This window comes from Anolis carolinensis, chromosome 2 (assembly GCF_035594765.1).
Source record: "Anolis carolinensis isolate JA03-04 chromosome 2, rAnoCar3.1.pri, whole genome shotgun sequence".
NCBI classification, from domain to species: domain Eukaryota; kingdom Metazoa; phylum Chordata; class Lepidosauria; order Squamata; family Dactyloidae; genus Anolis; species Anolis carolinensis.
In genome coordinates, this window is record NC_085842.1 from 1,519,421 (window position 1) to 1,542,950 (window position 23,530).

Below are 23,530 nucleotides of genomic sequence, written 5' to 3' on the forward strand. Positions count from 1 at the left end.
CAACAGAAACCCCCCCTCCCCATGACCAGCGTCGAGCACAGCCTCTAAGATGCCGGAAATAAGATGGGAAACAACTGTCTTTACCTCTGTCTGTGTTGTCTGTCCTTGTTGATTGTATAATCAGGCACTGAGTGTTTGCCATGTGTGTGTGTTCTGTAAAGCTGCTTTGAGTCCCCTTCAGGGCGAGAAGGGCGAGGTATAAATGCTGAAAAGAAAAGACAAGCAATTAAACTAAGATCAAATACAAGAAGATGATTCAGAAAGACAGGATTATTAGGTTTGAAAATAATGGACAATAATATAAAAGATAGATCAACTTTTGAGGGTTTCTTTTTAGTAGGATTCTGGATGAATGGATTTTAGTAGGATTCTGGATGAATGGATTTTAATCTTGGACATACTTAAAATTTTATATAATGTGATTTTATTTTGTAATGGTATCTGTTTTATATGAACTGTTGTTTTGTAGATCGTTTTATATCAACTGTTGTTACATTGTTTTTAGGCATTGAATTTTTGCCTATTTACTGTAAGCCGCTTTGAGTCCCCTCGGAGAGAAAGGCGGGGTAAAAGTGATGTAAATAAATAAATAAATAAATAAATAGTTTAAGCAATGGATGTCAGGATAACAGATATTAAAAACTGGGAGTAATGCAGCAAACAGTAGAGTATTTGAGAAAGTACTAAGCAGTGATCCAAGGCTGATTTATCCTTACAGAATCCAGTTTGCTCAGGGCTGATTATTTTGTTCCAGTCCAGCCAGGTTTGCAACTTTATTAATAGGAATTTTGCACAAAGCTTTCAAATTACCAATAGAAGGCTAACTGGCCGGTAATTGGAAGAATCGGGAGGGTCACCCTTTTTGTAGATTGGAACTATAATGGCAAATTGCCAACTGTTTCGTAGGATGCCCGTGTTGTTAATGATGGTGAAGACTGCCGCCAAAGGGGGGGGGGGGGGAATCCGATTTCAAAATCTCTGGGATAATTAAATCTGATCCATCCGCTTTTCTATTTTTAGACCAACGACCAGGTCTGCAACTTCCCTACTGAAACAGGGGGCCAGTCGGTCAATTCAGGAGAATTTATCACTGAGCTCTGGGTTTCTAACTCATCGGCCCGAAAGAGGTTGGGGAAAATGACTAGATCAATTTAATGGAGAGATGGATGGGATAAATGTTGGACTTGAATTGCTCAGTCCATTGACCAAGAACCAAAACTGCTTACAGCTGTGTTGTTGTTGTTGTTATACCCGCTGTATCTTCCCAAAGGGAACTCAAAGTGTCTTGAAATAAAAGCATTAGTATATAATTTAAAATATACAAATATATAAAACATAATTAAACAGAAACAGCACTAAAAAATTCAGTTAATATCCATCAAAAACATTCAAAATTAAAAACCACAGCAGCCCCTGACTTGATCTTCACAACCTTCACCTTCAAAAGCCTGCCTGGATGAAGAAGTTTCATCCTGCCGTCAGAAGGACAACAGAGAGGGGGCCATTCTGACTTCCCAGGGGAAGGAGTTCCAGAGTTGAGGGGCATTTTCCACCAAGAAGGAAGGCGCTCTCTCTTGTTCCCACCAATTAAGCTTGAGATGGAGGAGGGACCGAGAGAAGGAAGGGCCTCTCCTGAAGGGATCTCAGGGCCTGGGCAGGTTCATGCAAGGGGATGCGGTCAGCAAACGCCTGGTAGCCAATGGAGCTGCTGCAAGGGGGGGGGGGGAGTACGCTCCCTGCATCCAGCCTTGGTTAGCAACCTGGATTCACCTTTTTGAACCAACTGAAGTTTCAGAGCATTCTTTTTGCTGTTGTATTTTATGCTGAATTTTGCGCTTGGTCCCCCATGTGAGCCGCCCCGGTCCCTCCAGGGAGATGGGGCGGGATATAAGAATAAAGATTATTATTATTCAGAGGCTGCCCCATGTAGAGCGCATTACAGTCATCCAAGCGGGATGTAACTAAGGCATGGACCACCGTGGCCAGATCTGGCTTCCCAAGGAACCGGCGCAGTTGGCGCGTAAGCTTGAATTGTGCAAAGAATGCTCTCCTGGCCACCGCTGACACCGGGGCCTCCAGGTTCAAGTCAAGAGGCAGGACAGGAACATCTAGCTCTTCCAAGGGGATCCCTGTGTCCTAAGGCTGGACGATGGAGCCGAAGAGGCCGGAGGGAGACGCAGCACAGAAGAGGGAAAAGAACGGCAGAGGGAGATCCGGCTCTTCAAAGGGATCCCAGTCTCTCCGGGCAGATCAGGGATCCGAGAAGGCAGCGGAGGGAACGCAGCACAGAAGTTAAGGCCTTTTGGGAATTTGTTGTAAATGCTGAACCAGCTCATGGAGAGTGACCTTTGTCCATTGCTTACTGAAGGATATGTCTTAATTGTGTTCATTACTTCTGACTCCTACTAGATGAAGGCGGGTTATAAAAATAAATTATTATTATTATTATTATTATTTATTACTGGAGTCACGACAGAAATGTGTCCCAATTATGTTATTCTGTATATCTAAATTCCTCACCTGTTACTTGGAGTGGTTTTAGAAGTATATCCCGATGTATGTGACTGTGTATTATTTGAATGGTATTTGTTTCTATTTCTCAGGCACTGAACGTTTGGCGATCTTTTGTTGCTCACCACTGCCAATCAATCAATCAATCAATGAGTATAAATAAATATAAACAAGTCCAAGGGGAAGGGAGGGGGGCTGCGGGGTGCCTGCCTGCCTGCCTGCCTGGGGCCCTTCCTCTCTGCCCACAGAATTGGGATTAACAGCGCAGGGCACCCTGGGGTCTGCTCTGGACTGGGCGCCCTGAGTCTCCCCGCCACAGGAGCCATCCTCAGGGAAGGCGTGAGAGGAGGAAGGCGCATGCGCAGGGGCGCAGGCACGGGCCGGAGGGCAGAGCAGGCCGCAGCCTCCCCGGGACAGACAGACAGACAGACCGAGGCGGGGGGAGGGGGGGACATAGCCCTCCCCGCCCACACTCACACAGGAGCAAACTCGGGGACCCCCCCCCCCAACGCACACTCACCCCTTCCTCCTCCTCCTCCTCCGCCTCCTTCCTCTCTCCCGCTCTCTCTCCGAAAGGCCTCCTCTGTCCCCTCCTCCTCCGGAAGTGACCTCTCGTCCTGAGCCCCTCTAGGAAGAGGCCTCCCTTCCTCGCTGGACTTCCGCCCGGACCTAACATGGCAGCCGCGGGCAGGAGGCCCATAGAGGGGCGGGGCTTCGCGGCCGTTGAACGGAGCCCGGCACAGACAGAGAGAGACGCTCCTCCTTTCTTTTCTTCCCAACGCCCAGAATCCACCAATGGGAATTCGCCTTTCTCCTTGACGTCATCAGTCTCCGGGCAGAATCTCCCCCTTCTGCCATTAACGGCCATTCCCGGGACCCGCCCATGGGGATCGGCCTCCGCTCCAGGAAGCGCCAGGCTGAAGCGGGGACGGGAGGAAGGAGCGGGACGCGCCTCTGGTTTGGCGGGTCCTGTCGGGGGAAGCAGCCTCCTCCGGCCTCCGCTAGACGAGGTTTCCCTGCTTCTTAATGTGTCGCTTTAGAACCCGAAGTCTAGTTCTGATGGGATTGGGAGTTTCCTCCTCTCTCTAGACCCAAAGCCGTGGGCGGGGCCACGTGAGTGGCTGAGGGACCGTTGGGAAGGCCGAGGCCTCATCCGGGTGAGAGAAGGAAGGAAGGAAGGAAAAGGAAGGAAGGAAAAGGAAGGAAGGAAGGAAAAGGAAGGAAGGAAGGAAGGAAGGAAGGAAGGAAAAGGAAGGAAGGAAAAGGAAGGAAGGAAGGAAAAGGAAGGAAGGAAAAGGAAGGAAGGAAGGAAGGAGAAGGAAGGAAGGAAGGAAGGAAAAGGAAGGAAGGAAAAGGAAGGAGGAAGGAAGGAGAAGGAAGGAAGGAAGGAAAAGGAAGGAAGGAAGGAAAAGGAAGGAAGGAAGGAAGGAAGGAAGGAAGGAAAAGGAAGGAAGGAAGGAAAAGGAAGGAAGGAAGGAAAAGGAAGGAAGGAAGGAAGGAAGGAAGGAAAAGGAAGGAAGGAAAAGGAAGGAAGGAAGGAAGGAAAAGGAAGGAAGGAAGGAAAAGGAAGGAAGGAAGGAAAAGGAAGGAAGGAAGGAAAAGGAAGGAAGGAAAAGGAAGGAAGGAAGGAAAAGGAAGGAAGGAAAAGGAAGGAAGGAAGGAAGGAGAAGGAAGGAAGGAAGGAAGGAAAAGGAAGGAAGGAAAAGGAAGGAAGGAAGGAAGGAGAAGGAAGGAAGGAAGGAAAAGGAAGGAAGGAAGGAAGGAAGGAAAAGGAAGGAAGGAAAAGGAAGGAAGGAAGGAAGGAAAAGGAAGGAAGGAAGGAAAAGGAAGGAAGGAAGGAAAAGGAAGGAAGGAAGGAAGGAAGGAAAAGGAAGGAAGGAAAAGGAAGGAAGGAAGGAAGGAAAAGGAAGGAAGGAAGGAAAAGGAAGGAAGGAAGGAAGGAAGGAAAAGGAAGGAAGGAAAAGGAAGGAAGGAAGGAAGGAAAAGGAAGGAAGGAAGGAAAAGGAAGGAAGGAAGGAAAAGGAAGGAAGGAAAAGGAAGGAAGGAAAAGGAAGGAAGGAAGGAAGGAAAAGGAAGGAAGGAAAAGGAAGGAAGGAAAAGGAAGGAAGGAAAAGGAAGGAAGGAAGGAAGGAAAAGGAAGGAAGGAAGGAAAAGGAAGGAAGGAAGGAAGGAAGGAAGGAAAAGGAAGGAAGGAAAAGGAAGGAAGGAAGGAAGGAAAAGGAAGGAAGGAGGAAAAGGAAGGAAGGAAGGAAAAGGAAGGAAGGAAAAGGAAGGAAGGAAGGAAAAGGAAGGAAGGAAAAGGAAGGAAGGAAGGAAGGAGAAGGAAGGAAGGAAGGAAGGAAAAGGAAGGAAGGAAGGAAGGAGAAGGAAGGAAGGAAGGAAAAGGAAGGAAGGAAGGAAGGAAGGAAGGAAAAGGAAGGAAGGAAGGAAAAGGAAGGAAGGAAAAGGAAGGAAGGAAGGAAGGAAAGGAAGGAAGGAAGGAAGGAAAAGGAAGGAAGGAAGGAAAAGGAAGGAAGGAAGGAAAAGGAAGGAAGGAAGGAAAAGGAATGAAGGAAGGAAGGAAAAGGAAGGAAGGAAGGAAGGAAGGAAGGAAAAGGAAGGAAGGAAAAGGAAGGAAGGAAGGAAAAGGAAGGAAGGAAGGAAGGAAAAGGAAGGAAGGAAAAGGAAGGAAGGAAGGAAAAGGAAGGAAGGAAGGAAAAGGAAGGAAGGAAAAGGAAGGAAGGAAGGAAAGGAAGGAAGGAAAAGGAAGGAAGGAAGGAAGGAGAAGGAAGGAAGGAAGGAAGGAAAAGGAAGGAAGGAAAGGAAGGAAGGAAGGAAGGAGAAGGAAGGAAGGAAGGAAAAGGAAGGAGGGAAGGAAGGAAGGAAGGAAGGAAAAGGAAGGAAGGAAGGAAAAGGAAGGAAGGAAGGAAAAGGAAGGAAGGAAGGAAAAGGAAGGAAGGAAGGAAAAGGAAGGAAGGAAGGAAAAGGAAGGAAGGAAGGAAAAGGAAGGAAGGAAGGAAAAGGAATGAAGGAAGGAAGGAAAAGGAAGGAAGGAAAAGGAAGGAAGGAAGGAAAAGGAAGGAAGGAAGGAAAAGGAAGGAAGGAAGGAAAAGGAATGAAGGAAGGAAGGAAAAGGAAGGAAGGAAGGAAGGAAGGAAGGAAGGAAGGAAGGAAGGAAGGAAGGAAGGAAGGGCGCTGAGGTAAAAAGATAATAGACTGGATATACAGATAATAATACATAATAATATTGTAATGGGTAAAGGGTCAAGGTTCTCCCCTAATACTAATAATGTGCTTTGCTAATAATATAATATACTGTATATACATATAATAATACATAATAATGTTGTAATAGGGAAAAGGTCAAGGTTTCCCCCTAATACTAATATTGTGCTATGCTAATCATATAGAATACTGTATATACATATAATAATATATAATCATATTGTAATGGGTAAAGGGTCAAGGTTTCTCCTAATACAGTAGAGTCTCACTTATCCAAGCCTCTGGATTATCCAAGCCATTTTTGTAGTCAACGTTTTCAATATATCGTGATATTTTGGTGCTAAATTCATAAATACAGTAATTACAACATAACATTACTGCGTATTGAACTACTTTTTCTGTCAAATTTGTTGTAAAACATGATGTTTTGGTGCTTAATTTGTAAAATCATAACCTAATTTGATGTTTAATAGGCTCTTCCTTAATCCCTCTTATTATCCAAGATATTTGCTTATCCAAGCTTCTGCCGGCCCATTTAGCTTGGATAAGTGAGACTCTACTGTGTGTGTGTGTGTGTGTGTGTGTGTGTGTATGTATATATATATATATGTATGTGCATATATATATATATATATATATATATATATATATATATATATATATACACACAGTTTCCAAAAGACCTCACCACTTCTGAGGATGCTTTCCATAGATGTGGGCGAAACGTCAGGAGAGAATGCTTCTGGAACATGGGCAGGCAGCCGGAAAACTCATCGCAACCGAATGATGCCATTTGTTTCTATGAGGGTTTCTTAAGCATTGCCCATCAGAGAGTAGTAGCATCCCTCTCTGAGGTTCCCCCCAACCCTGGCTGAGTCCCTGCCCTCCCTTTGGCTTCTCTGGCACCCCCGAGCAGGGCCAGCCCCCCCTCCCTCCCCCCCTCCCTCTCCCTCCCTCTACGTGGAGTTCCCCACCAGGCCTGTCCCTGCCAGGGACCCCCAGGCCGAGGGAGGCGGGGAGGGGGCTCTTCGGGAGGAACAGCCTCGTGGGGGTCCTTCCCGCAGTGCTGCTCCTTTAAGGCCAAGCCCCGCCTCTCTTTGGGCGCCTGCCTCCGCCCCCAGGGTGACGTCACGGCAAGGCCAGCCCCGCCCCGATCCCTTGGAAACAGGCAGGCAGAGGGGAGGGGGGCCTCCGCGGGCGGAAGTGAGGGGGCGCTTCCGGTTGGGCCCAGCCGAGGGAGAGGCGCCAACTCTTCGCGTGTTCCTCGGGAGCCTCGCGCGGGTGAGTGGAAGGAGGGGGGGGAGGGGAGGGGAGCCAGGCCAAGGCCTTGTTCCCGGATGGGGAGGAGAGAGAGAGAGAGAGAGAGAGAGAGACGCACAGACCTCCCGGGGCCTCCTGCGTGGCCTGGTCTCCTCCCGAGGGAAGGAAGGCAGGAAGGAAGGCGGGAAGGCGGGCGCCCCTGAGGGAAGAAGGCCCGGGGCCTGAAGGGACTGCACCTCCCCCCGCCCCCTCCCTCCCTCCCTCGGCCCTCCAGCCTGAGTCTCCCCAACGAGGCACCTGGAGCTCACTTGGCCAAATCTGCAGCCTCACCTTGACACCCAGGAGTTCCAGTTCACCCGTGTTCAGAGAACCTTGAACCCCACCAGTGACGGATCTGGACCAAACCTGGCTCACAGACCCAACCTGGCCAACTGGGAACACTGGTGGATTTAGGGGGTGACCGACCTTTATCTCCGGGAGTTATAGTTCCCCTCTATCCCGTGAGCCCTCTGAACCCCACCAGTGACGGATCTGGACCAAACCTGGCTCACAGACCCAACATGGCCAACTGGGAACACTGGTGGATTTAGGGGGTGACCGACCTGTATCTCCGGGAGTTATAGTTCCCCTCTATCCCGTGAGCCCTCTGAACCCCACCAGTGACGGATCTGGACCAAACCTGGCTCACAGACCCAACATGGCCAACTGGGAACACTGGTGGATTTAGGGGGTGACCGACCTGTATCTCCGGGAGTTATAGTTCCCCTCTATCCCGTGAGCCCTCTGAACCCCACCAGTGACGGATGTGGACCAAACCTGGCTCACAGACCCAACATGGCCAACTGGGAACACTGGTGGATTTAGGGGGTGACCGACCTTTATCTCCGGGAGTTATAGTTCCCCTCTATCCCGTGAGCCCTCTGAACCCCACCAGTGACGGATCTGGACCAAACCTGGCTCACAGACCCAACCTGGCCAACTGGGAACACTGGTGGATTTAGGGGGTGACCGACCTTTATCTCCGGGAGTTATAGTTCCCCTCTATCCCGTGAGCCCTCTGAACCCCACCAGTGACGGATCTGGACCAAACCTGGCTCACAGACCCAACCTGGCCAACTGGGAACACTGGTGGATTTAGGGGGTGACTGACCTTTATCTCCGGGAGTTATAGTTCCCATGTATTCCGTGAGCCCTCTGAACCCCACCAATGATGAATCTGGACCAAACATGGCTCACAGACCGAACATGGGCAACTGTGCATACAAGCGGAGTTTGGAGGCGATTGCCCTGGACATCTGGGAGTTGTAGTTCACCCTTACCAAACTGGACCAAACTTAGGATATTTCCTAACGTCCCAAAATAAACAATGCCTTCTTCTAATAACCCAGCCACCACTGGGTCCCCAAGCTAGTAAATATATAAATACTAATATATAAATAGGTAGGTAGATAAATAGATATGTGTGTTTGTGTGTAAGTGAACATGAGGGCATTTGGATGTGCCTGGTCACACGCTTTGTTTGCAAATGTGCTGTTTCCCTCAAAACTGTACTTTAGGGAGGCCAGCTGCCCTGGGAGTAAGACTTCTCTTCTCCCCTCCCTCCCTTCCTTCTTTCCTTCTTTCCTTCCTCTCTTCTGTCTTTTGTGACCTGCCTCCCGGTCGGTGCTTCAGGTTCCACAAGCATCGTGTGTCTTATTCCTGTATGAAACTGACCTATGAAACATTCTCTCTAACATTAACAATTAATCTGTCTAATGATAAGAGCCGGAAGCGACCCCCGGTCCCCCAACACAAAGAGCCACAACGTGGGACCCGCAAACCTTTGCAGGGCAGACTAAGGAAGGCCTTTCTGCTTCAATTGAAGCCAGTGCCTTTTATCTTCCTTATTATTCTGCAGCAGGGGAGGGAAGGAAGGAAGGAAGGAAGGAAGGAAGGAAGGAAGGAAGGAAGGAAGGAAGGAAGGAAGGAAGGAAGGAAGGAAGGAAGGAAAGGGGCTCTTCTGGAGGAACAGCCTTGCGTGTGTCTCTTTCACAGATACGTACATATATGCATACAGTATTATGCGGTGCAAGATATAAATATGGCAAATGTGAAATTGACCATTGCAATGGCCCCGGTCTACAGCTTTGGATCATGTAATTTTAATGTTTATATGAGGTGTTTTAATTCTATGTTCTCATGTCTAAATGTTTATATCTTTATGTTTAATGGTCTTATTGATCTATGTTTAATGGTCTTATTGATTTTAATGAATACTTATGTTTCTTTTTTAGATTTTATGATTTGGTTTTAGTTATTTATTATTTATTTAAAGCATTTATATTGCACCCTTCCCACCATGAAAGGGACTCATGCCGGAACATAAAACTCATGCCGGAACATAATGCCGGAATATAAAATAAATAAAAATACACAAAAACTAAAATCAGATTATTTCGACTTTAAAATCAATTGTTTAAAGCCATCTCAGATCAGCCTTGTTGTCATCTTATTTTATATGTATGTTAGGCATTGAATTTTTCCCATGATTATGTTATAAACCAGTTTGAGTCCCGTTTCCCCCCCCCCTCCCCTGGTGAGAAAAGTGGTATATAAAAACAGTCAGTAAATAAATAAATAAATAAATAAATACAAACATATAGATACGGTAGATAGATAGATAGATAGATAGAGAGAGAGAGAGAGAGAGAGAGAGAGAGAGAGAGAGATGTGTGAGTCAAGGAAAATCAAGGCACTTGGATGGTCACACGCTATGTTTTGATATGTGCTAGTTTCCTTCAGAAGTGTGCTTTGGGGATGCCAGTTGCACTGGGAATGTGTTGTTTGTGTCATTGGCACCTTGTGTTGTTTGTGTCATTGGCACCTCCCTTCCTCCCTTCTCCCCTTTCTTCCTTTTCTCCCTCAAGGCTAATATCCCCTCTACTCACCAGTTGGCCAGGAAGAACCCTAAATTGGTCTTGCAGCTCTCTACTGTCTGATCAGGGCAATGGAGCATAGAATCCTAGAGTCTGAAGAGACCTCGTGGTCCACCCAGTCCAACCCCATTTTACCGAGAAGCAGGAAAATTGCATTCAAAGTACCCTGACAGATGGCCATCCAGCCTCTGCTTAAAAGCCCCAAAGGAGGAGCCTCTACTATTTGGCAGGTGGCCATATTTCTCTTTGCAGCAGTAAAAGGCCGCAAGTGCTTCATGAATAATCTGTAAGTGCTGACAGTGTAACAAAGAGCAGCTGGTTATAGGGAGCACACCATGCCCCTATTAAAGCAGCCCCACAGGCTGCCAATGAATTTCCGGACCTGATTCAAAGTGCAGGTTATCACCTATGAAGCCCTTTACGCTTCGGGTCCAACCAATCTTCGAGACCGTATCTCTTTATGAACCGGCATGGGCTTTAAGATCGACCGGAGAAGGAGGCCCTGCTCTTGGTCCCACCTCCATCTTAAGTGGGGACGAGAGAGAGGGCCTTCCTTCTCAGTGGTGGCCCCTTGGCTCTGGAGTGCCCTTTCAAGTGAGATCATGCTAGCCCCCCCCCCCCCCAAACCTTCCGCACACATTTAAAGACCTGGCTATTCTGACAACCCTTTGTTCATGTTTAGACTCTCTTATAATACATATGAGGACCTTTAGACTCTTTTGTTAGCACTTTACTATTCTGAGGTCAAATACTGCTGTTTTATCTACAGCAATAGCTGTATTTTATTGTTTTTACCAGAGGGTACTGTGAATTTATGATGTTGTGTTGACTCTTTATTACCTATGTTTTATTTTGCACTTGTTGTATTTTGTGTCACACCTTGAGTGTTTTGTGAGCCGCCCCGAGTCCCCCTCAGAGATGGTGGCAGGATATAAATAAAGTTGTTGTTGTTGTTGTTGTTGTTACTATTATTACTACTGATCTGCTGAACTATGGTTGCCCTTTTTGACTGCTTTGTCCTTTTTGGAAATGGCTCCAGACTCAGAACCCGGACCCTTCCCCCGGCAGAGAAGGCTGTCCTGCGGAAGGAGGGAGGCTGCAGGGTGGGAGTGGCAGAAGAGGCTCCAGGCTGAAGTGGAAAAGAACCTGCAGGTGCAGAAAGGTGAGGCGGACTTGGGAGTTGAAAAAGCCATCCTCAGCTTATACTTGGGTGCTTTCCTGCCAGGACCCTCACCTCTCCGCACAGCAACCCAGCTCTCCTTCCTCTTCTGCTCTCTTGTGCAGTGCTCACCTTCCTCTCTTCCTTTCTCGACGCAGTGCACACCTTCCTCTCCTCTTTCAACGCAGTGTGCACCTTCCTCTCCTCTCTCGACGCGGTGCGCACCTTCCTTTCCTCCTCTCTCGACGTGGTGCGCACCTTCCTTTCCTCCTCTCAACGCAGTGCGCACCTCTCTCCTCTCTCGGTGCAGTGTGTACCTTCCTCTCCTCCTTTCTCGACGCAGTGTGCACCTTCCTCTCCTCTCTCGACGCAGTGCGCACCTTCCTCCTCTCTCGATGCAGTGCGCACCTTCCTCTCCTCTCTCGGTGCAGTGTGTACCTTCCTCTCCTCCTTTCTCGACACAGTGTGCACCTTCCTCTCCTCTCTCGACGCAGTGCACACCTTCCTCTCCTCTCTTGACGCAGTGCGCACCTTCCTCTCCTCTCTCGGTGCAGTGTGTACCTTCCTCTCCTCCTTTCTCGACGCAGTGCGCACCTTTCTCTCCTCTCTTGACACAGTGTGCACCTTCCTCTCCTCTCTCGACGCAGTGTGCACCTTCCTCTCCTCTCTCGACGCAGTGTGCACCTTCCTCTCCTCTCTTGACGCAGTGCGCACCTTCCTCTCCTCTCTCGGTGCAGTGTGTAACTTCCTCTCCTCCTTTCTCGATGCAGTGCGCACCTTTCTCTCCTCTCTTGACACAGTGTGCACCTTCCTCTCCTCTCTCGACGCAGTGTGCACCTTCCTCTCCTCTCTCGACGCAGTGTGCACCTTCCTCTCCTCTCTCGACGCAGTGTGCACCTTCCTCTCCTCTCTCGACGCAGTGTGCACCTTCCTCTCCTCTCTCGACGCAGTGTGCACCTTCCTCTCCTCTCTCGATGCAGTGCGCACCTTCCTTTCCTCCTCTTGACACAGTACGTACATTCCTCTCCTCTCTTGGTGCAGTGTGTACCTTCCTCTCCTCCTCTCTCAACGCAGTGTGCACCTTCCTTTCCTCCTCTTGACGCAGTACGTACATTCCTCTCCTCCTCGGTGCTCGTCTTTTCCACTTTTCCTTATTCCTTTACACACAGCATATCCCCCAAAATGTATACTGAAAATAAGCTATGGTGATTATTGGAAGCAAATTTACATTGAAGGAGGTTAGAATAATGATTTAATCAGAGTTGGGCAGCCTTAAATCTTAAATTCCAGTTGTATGTAAATATTTAAAAACATTTAACCTACTGATGCCTCAATAATATAATTTTATTGCTATCTACCCCACCTTTCTCTACCCAGAAGGGGACTCATTGTTAAGATACGACATGAAGACAAAATATTAATTAATTATATCAGTATTCAACAGGCTTTTAAACATTATTAGTTTTTTTTCGTGTCAGGAGCGACTTGAGAAACTGCAAGTCACTTCTGGAGTGAGAGAATTGGCCGTCTGCAAGGACGTTGCCCAGGGGACGCCCGGATGTTTTGATGTTTTTACCATCCTTGTGGGAGGCTTCTCTCATGTCCCCGCATGGAGCTGGAGCTGATAGAGGGAGCTCATCCACGCTCTCCCCGGGTGGGATTCGAACCTGGCAGCTTTCAGATCAGCAGCCCAACCTTCAAGTCACAAGGCTTTAACCCACTACTCCACCGGGGGCTCATTATTACAGTAATTTATTTCTTATTACAGTAATTTATTTCTATCATTTCTAGAGATATGTGTTCAGCCTTATATAAATTAAATAAATCATTATTACAGTAATTTATATAAGGCCGAACACATATCTCTAGAAAACATTGAGAATTATTTAATTCAGCGAAAGATGCCAAAAATAAATGAAACACAAAAAGAAATGTCCACAGTTCACAGTCTGTTATACCTGCAGCTTTGCTGCATTGCTGGAGTTCAATCAGTAGGGTTTTATTTTATTTGATGCAGAGAATCTTTGGGCACTGTCCCCTTTGTACCTAAGGAGGGATTGTTCATTGTTGGGCAAGTGTTAAAATGTTTGTCACCAGGCATTGGGCACCTTCCCTCTTCCCCTGGGTTTGTTATAGCATGAGTCTTGTGCTTCATGTTTCATGAGATCTTTCTCTGTTCAACTCCTGAAGAGATTTCCTCTCTTTCTCTGGCAGGTAACTTCTGAACAAGTTCTGCGAAGATCACCTTGTGAGAGCTTTGCCCGAGGAGTGCTGTAAGTCTAAAGTAACTTCAAGATACAAAGCAATGACAAGAAGAAAAAATAAGTAGTAGAAAAATATATTTCAAGCTGTGTAATTAAGGGGGGAAATAAGATTGTGCTGAAGAAAGAGACGCTTGCTGAAAGTGAGCAGAAGGTAAAGTAATACAAAGACTGTGCTGTTCGGGAGGTTATATCTGTGAACCCCTGGCATGATATTTGAATTATAATTGTAAAAGAATGTCAAGTCCTTCACCACCCTATCCTAGATCACACACAGGGGAGAAGTTACATCAGTGTATGGAATGTGGGAAACAATTTGATAGGAAACATTCTCTTACTGTTCATGAACGGACGCACACAGGGGAGAAGCCCTATAAATGCATAGAATGTGGAGAAAGCTTCAGTTGGAATGGCAGTCTACGTTCCCATCAAAGGACCCATACAGGGGAGAAGCCATATAAATGTATGAAATGTGGAGAAAGCTTCAGTCAGAGTGGCAGTCTACGTTCCCATCAAAGGACCCATACAGGGGAGAAGCCATATAAATGCATGGAATGTGGAGAAAGCTTCAGTCAGAGTGGCAGTCTACGTTCCCATCAAAGGACCCATACAGGGGAGAAGCCATATAAATGTATGGAATGTGGAAAAAACTTCAGTCGGAGTGGCAGTCTACGTTCCCATCAAAGGACACACACAGGGGAGAAGCCATATAAGTGCATAGAATGTGGAGAAAGCTTTATTCAGAGTGACCATCTACGTTCCCATCAAAGGACCCACACAGGGGAGAAGCCACATAAATGCATAGAATGTGGAGAAAGCTTCAGTCGGAGTGACAGTCTACGTTCCCATAAAAGGACCCACACAGGGGAGAAGCCCTATAAATGTATAGAATGTGGAGAAAGCTTCAGTCGGAGTGGCAGCCTACGTTCCCATCGAAGGACCCACACAAGGGAGAAGCCATATAAATGCATGGAATGTGGAGAAAACTTCAGTTGGAGTAGCAGTCTACATTCCCATCAAAGGACCCACACAGGGGAGAAGCCCTATAAATGCATAGAATGTGGAGAAAGCTTCAGTCGGAGTGACAGTCTACGTTCCCATCAAAGGACCCACACAGGAGAGAAGCCACATAAATGCATGGAATGTGGAAAGAGCTTCAATCAGAGTGGCAGTCTACGTTCCCATCAAAGGACCCACACAGGGGAGAAGCCACATAAATGCATGGAATGTGGAAAAAGCTTCAGACAGAGTTGCAATCTGCGTACCCATCAAAGGAAGCACACAGGAGAGAAGCCACATAAATGCATGGAATGTGGAAAAAGCTTCAGACAGAGTTGCAATCTGCGTACCCATCAAAGGAAGCACACAGGGGAGAAGCCATATAAATGCATGGAATGTGGGAAGAGCTTCAGTCACAGTGGCAATCTACGTTCCCATCAAAGGACCCACACAGGGGAGAAGCCACATAAATGCATGGAATGTGGAATGTGCTTCAGTCACAGTAAAAGTCTGCATATCCATCAAAAGACCCATACAGAGGAGAAACCATAGAAATGCATAAAATGTGGAGAAATTTTCAGTCAGAGTTAACAATATGCATTCCTATCAAAGGACCCAAATAGGGAAGAATCCATATACATTCATGGAATGGGGAAAGCGTCTCAGTCACAGTGGAATCCGCATTCCCATCAAAGTTCGACAGGGACAAATGCAAGATACTTCACTTTGGCAGAAAAAACAGAATGCAAAGATACAGAATGGGGGATGATGCCTGGCCCGACAGCAGTAGATGTGAAAAAGACCTTGGAGTCCTCGTTTACAACAAGTTAAACATGAGCCAACAATGTGATGCGGCTGTTAAAAAAGCCAATGGGTTTCTGTCCTGCATCAATAGGAGTATAGCGTCTGGACTGAAGACTTTAATTTTCCTATAAGTTAATATGGTCTTGTCTTGTGTTTAATAAACCTCAGACTTTATACCGAGAGAGCCCTGGAACAGGAGACCACCAGCCTTGCTTTGTGTGTACTTATCCCTGCGTAGAGTGAAACCCTTTCTGGATATGAGACTGTTTAATCCCACCTTTGGCAAAGGGTCCATCAGGATACACAGCATATCTCCTTAAATGTAGAGAATAGAGGACAAAGAATGATGACAATGATCGATGAAGATTCATGAATCCATTGAGATGGACACATTAACTAAATTGATGAAGTATAGAACAGCATTGAAAGGAAACAGAGTAAATAGAGATAGAAATCATATAGTGGGTGAGAGTTTTGTAGACTAGTGTCAGTTTTGTTCTAATTGTGCAGGTGTGTGTCCTTGCTCCCTTTATATTTGTTAAATAGTCCTTTTTCCAAAAAAATGTATCAAAATTATTATTTGTGTAAAAATATTGTTTTTAAATACCAAAATTGTAATTTGTTTAAATGGGCTTGGGTATGTTTTTCTTTTTGTCTTTGAATAAATATTGTTTTTTAAAACGAGTGTGATACAGCAGCTTTGAAAAGCCAATGTGATTTTAGGCTGTACCAGCGGGAGGGTGATGTCTAGATCCGGGTAAATTTTAGTCGACTCTGTTCTATACTTTGATGAGACCTCCCCTGGAATAACCCTGTGTCCAGTTCTGGGCAGGACAATTCAAGGTAGATATGGAGATGATATAATGTCTCCAGAGAAGAGCTATAGGGGATGGCCGAGGGAGCTGCGCGTGTTTAGTTTGGAAGGAAAAAAAGGCCGAGGGGTCAGGAGAGCTAATATTTTGAAGGATGTCCCATTGGGGAGAAAAGGGCAAGTTTTTGAAAGAAAGCAGGAAAATGCGCCTTGATTATCTGCCCCTGCTTTAACATTTACTTACTGGTCACTTCTGATGGCAGCGGTTGATCAGGTATATATATTAACCCAATGTCCAAAATGTAAAACTTTCCTATGTTATAACATTATTAGTCCAAAGTTATTTCTTTGGACTCCAGCTCCCATAATCCTTCCCCACAGGAAGACCTTAAGGAGTCTTGGAGGGAGGTCCGATAAGGAGAGACTCTGGTTGTTTCTAGATTTGGGGAGTTTGGGTTGTTTTGGGTCTTAGGCCTCCTGAGGAGGGAGGGCCCCAGAGGCCCTTCTCCTGGGATTCCCAGTCTCCTCTCCTTTTGTGGTGATTTCAGTAGAGACCACAAATAGTGCGTTCGTACCTGGTGTCGTCGTTTTTTCGTTCAATCGCTTCCGACTCTTGGTGACCTCCTGGACCAGCCCACACGAGAGCGTGACCTCCTGGACCAGCCCACACGAGAGCGTGACCTCCTGGACCAGCCCACACCAGAGCGTGACCTCCTGGACCAGCCCACACCAGAGCGTGACCTCCTGGACCAGCCCACACCAGAGCGTGACCTCCTGGACCAGCCCACCCAGAGCTCCCTGTCGGCTGTTGCTACCCCCCAGCTCTTTCGGGTTCAAGCCAGTCACTTCAAGGATAACAACCCACCCGCCTTGCCCTTGGTCGGCCCCTCTTCCTTTTCCCTTCCATTTTCTCCAGTATCATTCTCTTCTCCAAGCCTTCCTGTCTTCTCCTTATGTGGCCAAAGTCCTTCATCTTTGCCGCTAATATCCAGCTGTTGCAGCCATAGGTTAACACAGGGAGTACCATTGCTTTAACTCTGCGGACCTTCGTTGCCAGTGGGATGTCTCTGCTCTTCACTAGGCATTGGATACAATATGAGTACAGCATTCCCCAAAATATCACTCAATACATTTATCAAAGGGTTTTGTTTGATCAAGTTTGGGGTCCAGTGGCCAGGTCCTCCTGAGGCTTTGAGCCGCTTCCCCAAACTGTCCCCGCGGTCCCCCTGAACCCACCCCAGCACCCCCTTCCTCTCCTTCTGAGCACTCCAGTCCGGCCAGGCTGCGACGGAAATCTGTTCAGCCACTTGGGATGAAAGGTTGGATGCCTCTTCTTGTCCACAGGAAATACACGTGGAGTCTGTGCATTTTGCACTCCTTGAGTTGTCCTTTGCTCACCGGAAACAGCCATTGATATTATGCTTTGTGTTGTCAAAGGCTTTCATCACTGGGTTGCTGTGAGTTTTTCAGGCTGTATGGCCATGATCCAGAAGCATTCTCTCCTGACGTTTCGCCCACATCTATGGCAGGCATCCTCAGAGGTTGGGAGGTCTGTTGGAAACTAGGCAAATGGGGTTTATTTATATATCTGTGGGAGGTCAGGCCGGAAGCAGCCAGGCTTTGAGTCTACAAGGCCATTCAATGTTCATCAAAGTGGCCAATGGCAACATTCTCACTTGCCTCAGGCGGACAAGAGTTCTTTGTCCCACCCTGGACATTATTCCCCAGGGATAGAGGGATACACACACACACACAGACCTCACCACCTCGGAGGATGCCTGTCCTAGAAGTGGGAGAAACGTCAGGAGAGAATGCTTCTGGCACGTGGCCAGGCAGCCGGAAAATTCACAGCAACGCAATGATGCATTTTGTTTCTAGGAGAGTTTCTTCACCATTGCCCACCCGAGAGTAGTGCCATCCCTCCCTGGAGTCCCCCCCCCCAACCCTGGCCGAGGCCCTGCCCTCCCCTCGGGCCTCTCTGGCCCCCACGAGCAGGGCCAGCCCTCCCTTCCCTCCCTCCCTCCCTGTTGTTCTCCACCAGGCTCTCTCTCTCTCTCTCTGTGTTGTCGAAGGCTTTCACAACCTCTGAGGATGCCTGCCATAGATGTGGGCGAAACGTCAGGAGAGAATGCTTCTGGAACATGGCCACACAGCCCGAAAGACATACAACAACCCTCTCTCTCTCTCTCTCTCTCTCCCTCCTTCCCGCAGTGCTGCTCCTTTAAGGCCAAGCCCCGCCTCTCTTTGGGCGCCTGCCTCCGCCTTCCATGACGGGGCCGGGCGGAAGTAGGGCTGCGGGGTGACGTCAAGGCAAAGCCAGCTCCGCCCCGTTCCCTTGGAGACAGACAGAGGGAAGGCGGGCCTCAACGGGCGGAAGTGAGCGGGCGCTTCCGGTTGGGCCTAGCCGAGGGAGAGGCGCCTTCCCAGATTCATCGGAAGCCTCGCGCGGGTGAGTGGGGGAGAGGAGAGCCATCCTAAGGCCTTCATCCACTCTTATGGGGGTCGCGGTGCTCTCTGGGAGAGGGAGACGAGGGGGGAACCCCGCCCACACACACGCACACAGACAGACAGACGGACACGGATGCACACAGTATAAGGCCGGGCAAGAAAGAAACCTAGAAGACGTGCCAGTGACCATTGCTTTGGCCCCGGCCCACGACTTTGGGTCATGTCGTTTTAATATTTATCATCGTTGCTTTTAATTCGGTTTATTATATTATTATTGCACCCTCGTGCCTTTCCTCAGGGGAGCATCCCCGCTTTTGAAAAATCCACCCCGTCTCTTTCTGCAACTACCTCTGCCTCTCCTCACGGCATTATTGTTATTTTTTGCCACCAATAAGAATAACTGCCAGACTCTGAAGAAAATCAGCCATTTGGCTGCTGAGCTGCACAGCTGCAGTGGCACCCAAAGAGGTGAGAACATAAATACAGGAAGGAAAACTGCCATTTCTAGATGTTCTGGTCATCGGCAAACCCAATCAACAATTGGGCCACACAGTTTACAGAAAACCTACACACACAGATAGATACCTTCATAAAAACTCCAACCATCACCCAAGTCAAAAAAGGAGCACAATCAAAGCCCTGACAGACCGTGCACAAAGAATCTGCGAACCTCACCTCCTCCAAGGTGAACTCAACCACCTCAACTGGGCTCTCCAGGCCAATGGAGACTCCACCACAGACATCAGAAGAACTGCAAGGCCAAGAACAAGCCATGAGAGTCAAGACAAAGATCCACCCAGAGGAAAGGTGTTCTTACCAGACATCAAGGGAACTACTGACCGCATAGGGAAGCTGATGAAGAAGCACAACCTACAAACTATCTACAGACCCACAAAGAAAAAAACAACAAATGCTATGGTCAGCGAAGGACAAGAGGGATCCTCTCTCCTCTGCAGGAGTCTACCGGATACCATGCAGCTGTGGACAAGTCTCCATAGGGACCACCAAACGCAGCACCCAAACAAGAGTCAAAGAACATGAAAGGCACTGCAGACTAATTCAACCAGAGAAATCAGCCATAGTAGAGCATTTGATGAACCAGCCTGGACACAGAATACTATTTGAGAACACAAAAATGCTGGACCATTCTAACAACTATCATGTCAGACTACACAGAGAAGCCATTGAAATCCACAAGCATGTGGACAACTTCAACAGAAAGGAAGAAACCATGAAAATGAACAAAATCTGGCTACCAGTATTAAAAAACTCAAAAATCAGAACAGTAAATAAAAAGCAATACTCTGAAAACAGAGGATTTCCAGACATGAATCAACCAAGGGCAGTTAACGACTCTAAACAAAGGATGCCCCAGAGGCAGGAAGAAGATAGCAGATAAGCTTTTCAATGCTAATTAAAGTGATTAACTACACAACATTCACACTGACCTCTCTCACCCTAGACTTTCCACAGATATATATTAACCTCTTTGCTTAGTTTTCTCCATACCTCACAACCTCTGAGGATGCCTGCCATAGATGTGGGCGAAACGTCAGGAGAGAATGCTTCTGGAATATGGCCACACAGCCCGAAAGACATACAACAACCCCAACATAAATACAATTGATAGAGAAAGAAAGTAATATAAACATATAGGTAGGTAGGTAGGTAGATGTGTGTGTCAAGGAACATCAGGGCATTTGGATGTGGTTGGTCACACACTTTAATTTCAAATGCGCTGTTTCCCTCAAAACCGTACTTTAGGGAGGCCAGCTGCACTGGGAGGGAGGCTTCCCTTCTCTCCTCCCTCCCTCCCTTCCTCCTTTCCTTCCTCTCTTCTTTCTGTCCTTCCTTCCTTCCTCTCTTCCACTACAACTTGGACTACAACTCCCAGAAACCTACAAAAAGTCCTGGCATGAGGGTTGGAGGAACTTGGGAGTTGTATTCGAAGACAAATATCTCCCAAGTCCTTGAGGAGGAGGCGGGGGAGGGGGAGGCGGCAGCCTTGGCCTAGGACTGAGACATGAGGAATCCCAAAAGCTATAGGGTTGGGGGGGACCCCAAGGGCCACCCAGCCCCACCCCCTTCTGCCGGGCAGGGAAACACAATCCAAACCCTCCCGACAGATCTCCATCCAGCTTCTGACTAAATCCTCCAAAGAAGGAGCTCCCTCCAGACTCTTGAGGCAGAGAGTTCCTCTGCTGAACAGCTCTTCTTACCCTCAGGAAGTCCTTCCTCGTGTTTAGGAGGAATCCCTTTTCCTGCCGTTTGACCTCCTGGCTCCGTTGTCCCTTAGTCTCCAGAGCAGCAGAAAGGAAGCCTTTCCCCCTCCTCTTCCTCACCAATGGGACATCTTTTCGGATATTGAAACATGGCTGCAGCAAAATCTGGATGACTAATAGAGCTTTGAGGACCCATCCCTGAGTCCCCCCAGGGAGATAGGGTGGAATAATAATCAAGTTTTATTATAATTTGTTATTATTTTGGGCTGTAAATTGCACGAACCACATGCAGAATGATTTCTTAGTTGCTTCCACACCCAAAGGCAATAAGCCTTGTTTGTGGTTCACTCAGAAACAACCCCTTTCCTTGAGCTCCCTAAATTTGTCAACCACTTTGAGCCCCTTGATGAGGGAAGAGAAGAGAAATCCATGTCTTGTCAAAGGTTTTGATGGCCAGAATCACTGGGTTGCTGTGAGTTTTCCAGGCTGCATGGCTTCTGGAACATGGCTATGCAGCCCGGAAAGCTCACAGCAACCCAGATATATTCATGTTTAACCCATTGGTTTTTAACAATTCTGTGTCTAATTCGATTTAGTATTTATATGTTGTGGGTTTTAAAAATGGCATTACTTTTTACTGTTTAGAGCCGCCTTGAGGCGCCCAAACGAGAAAGAGAGCCTTTGCCTTGGGATGCCCCCAAGTTACAGGTGCAACCCGTTGTATCCAGGTGGGGCCCAGTCTTGTTTGCCCTTGAGTCTCTCCTGCATCTGTGTCGAAGTGGGGGAAGGGGACACGTGGGAGCCCAAGGCTGCCCTGCATCTTGAAAAGGCAGGAAGGGAGGTTCCACCTGAACACTAGGGAGAACTTTCTGACTGTAAGGAGAACCGCTCAACAGTGGAACTCTGCATCAGAGTCCGGTGGAAGCTCCTTCCTTGCAGGCTTTTAAACAGGCTGGATGGCCATCTGTCGGGAAGCTTTGATGATGCTTTTCCTGCATGAAGGCAGAAGGCTTGTGTCATCTTTTCCAGCTACTATTCTATGATTATTCTACGAGCCTCACCTAAGAGAGTAAAGTGGGGTATAAGTATAGTAGTTATAATAATAACATTAAAAACAGGTGCAATATGGAAAGGAATGTTTCCATCACAGGCCGGGGAAAATCTGTTTGTACCCTCTTTAGATATTTGTGATGATGGGAACTGTTTGATAAAATCCATTAGCAGCTTTGCTGGCACTTACGAAACAAAAACTGGAGCATATGCTTAGAAGAACAGATGTAGGTATCTCTCTCAGGAAAGGCAGAGAGATGCAGTGGGTTGGGCCAAGTGGCCATTGGGGTCCCTTCCAGCCAAGGTCCCATGGAACCGGGCCTTGGGTTGTTCCTGACGCATTTCCTTGGGCCGCCCTCTCCTCTTCCGGATATCAGCATATGGATGTCATACATAGACGTGTGTTTAGCACCTGTTTGAAGACAAGGAGGGAGGGGGAAGTTTTTAGTTCTTTTGGGAGGGATTTCCAGAGGAGGGGAGGATCACGGAGAAGGCCCCCTCTCTCGTTCCCACCAGCTGTGCTTGAGTCGGGAGTGGGAGCAAGAGCAGGGCCTCCTCTGCAGATCTCAGTGCTCGAGCCGGTTTGTAAACAGAGGTGCGGCTCTGCAAATAGTCTGGATCTCTATTTACAAACCAGTTCGAGCACTGCGATCCTAAACTCAACAAGCTCTATGAGGTACGACAGGAGCCATATGAGAGCCCGAGTCTCTTCTGGTGTGAGAGTATCAACCGCCTACAAAGACATGGCTCAGGGGAAGCCAAGCACTTGGACACAGAGAACACAGAAATGTTGGATCATTCTGACAATCACTATGTCAGACTACACAGAGAAGCCATTGAAATCCACAAGCATGTGGACAATTTCAACAGAAAGGAGAAAACCATGAAATTGAACACAGTCTGGTTACCAGTATTAACAGATATGATATTATATATCTATATATCTATACACACACACACACCCCACTTGCCTAGTTTCCAACAGACCGCACAACCTCTGAGGATGCCTGCCATAGATATGGGCAAAAGATTAGGAGAGAATGCTTTTGGAACATGGCCATACAACCCAGAAAACTCACAGCAACAAAGTTATCAGGCCTCCATTATGAAAACTGATGCCTTACAGGAGATTGGAATTAAGTGTTTTCACCAAAGGAAGCCAAACTCTTGGGGAGGGGGCTGCCAAAGAATATACTGTATATACTCAAGTATAAGCCTAGTTTTTAGCCCTTTTTAAGTTGAAAAAGCCCCCCTTGGCTTATACTCAGGTGCTTTCCTGCCAGGACCCTCACCTCTCCACACAGCAACCCAGCTCTCCTGCCTCTCCTGCTCTCTTTGTTCTCATGCAGTTTGCGCCTTCCTCTCCTCGGCGCTCTTTTCCACTTTTCTTTATTCATATACACACAGCATTTTCCCCAAAATGTATACTGAAAATATAAACTATGATGATTATTGTAAGCACATTTACATTTACACAGGGGTCCCCAAACTATGACCCTCCAAAGTCATTTACCAGGCCCCCGCCCATAGTTTTAGACTTAGGCTCGCCCAAAGTCTGAAATGACTTGAAGGCTCACAACAACAACAACAATCCTAATAAACTTGACTATCTCATTGGCCAGAAGCAGGCCCACATTTCCCATTGAAATCCTGGTAGGATTATGTAGGTTAAAATTGTTTTTATTTTTAAATATTGTATTGTATTGTTCTTTCATTTACTAATATTGTGCTATGGTAATAATATCGTATATTGTGTACCTATATACATATAATATTGATAATAATATTATAATGTAATACAATATAATACTAATAGTAATGCAATATAATAATATTAATTATATATTATATATTAATTGTAATATTATTAATAATATTACAGTATA

The 23,530-nt window shown here is 47.2% G+C and overlaps 1 protein-coding gene across 3 annotated transcripts; it reads left to right on the forward strand.

Moving 5' to 3' along the window:
- Window positions 1-3,285: 3,285 nt before the first annotated feature.
- Window positions 3,286-15,807, forward strand: LOC134296847 (zinc finger protein 135-like). 3 transcript variants are annotated; one of them, XM_062972808.1, is made up of 3 exons: window positions 3,286-3,521; window positions 10,930-11,052; window positions 13,264-15,807. In XM_062972808.1, exon 3 carries the CDS (start codon window positions 13,548-13,550, stop codon window positions 14,859-14,861), a length of 1,314 nt encoding a protein of 437 aa, XP_062828878.1. In that variant the 5' UTR covers window positions 3,286-3,521; window positions 10,930-11,052; window positions 13,264-13,547; the 3' UTR covers window positions 14,862-15,807. The 3 variants fall into 3 exon arrangements, with proteins under 3 accessions (XP_062828878.1, XP_062828877.1, XP_062828876.1); XM_062972807.1 differs by lacking the exon at window positions 3,286-3,521 and adding an exon at window positions 5,439-5,690; XM_062972806.1 differs by lacking the exon at window positions 3,286-3,521 and adding an exon at window positions 6,395-6,996.
- The last annotated feature ends 7,723 nt before the right edge of the window (window positions 15,808-23,530 follow it).

What these genes read in the sequence shown, in the direction of transcription:
- LOC134296847 (XM_062972808.1), top strand. Translation starts at nt 13,548, where the DNA reads ATGTCAAGTCCTTCACCACCCTATCCTAGATCACACACAGGGGAGAAG.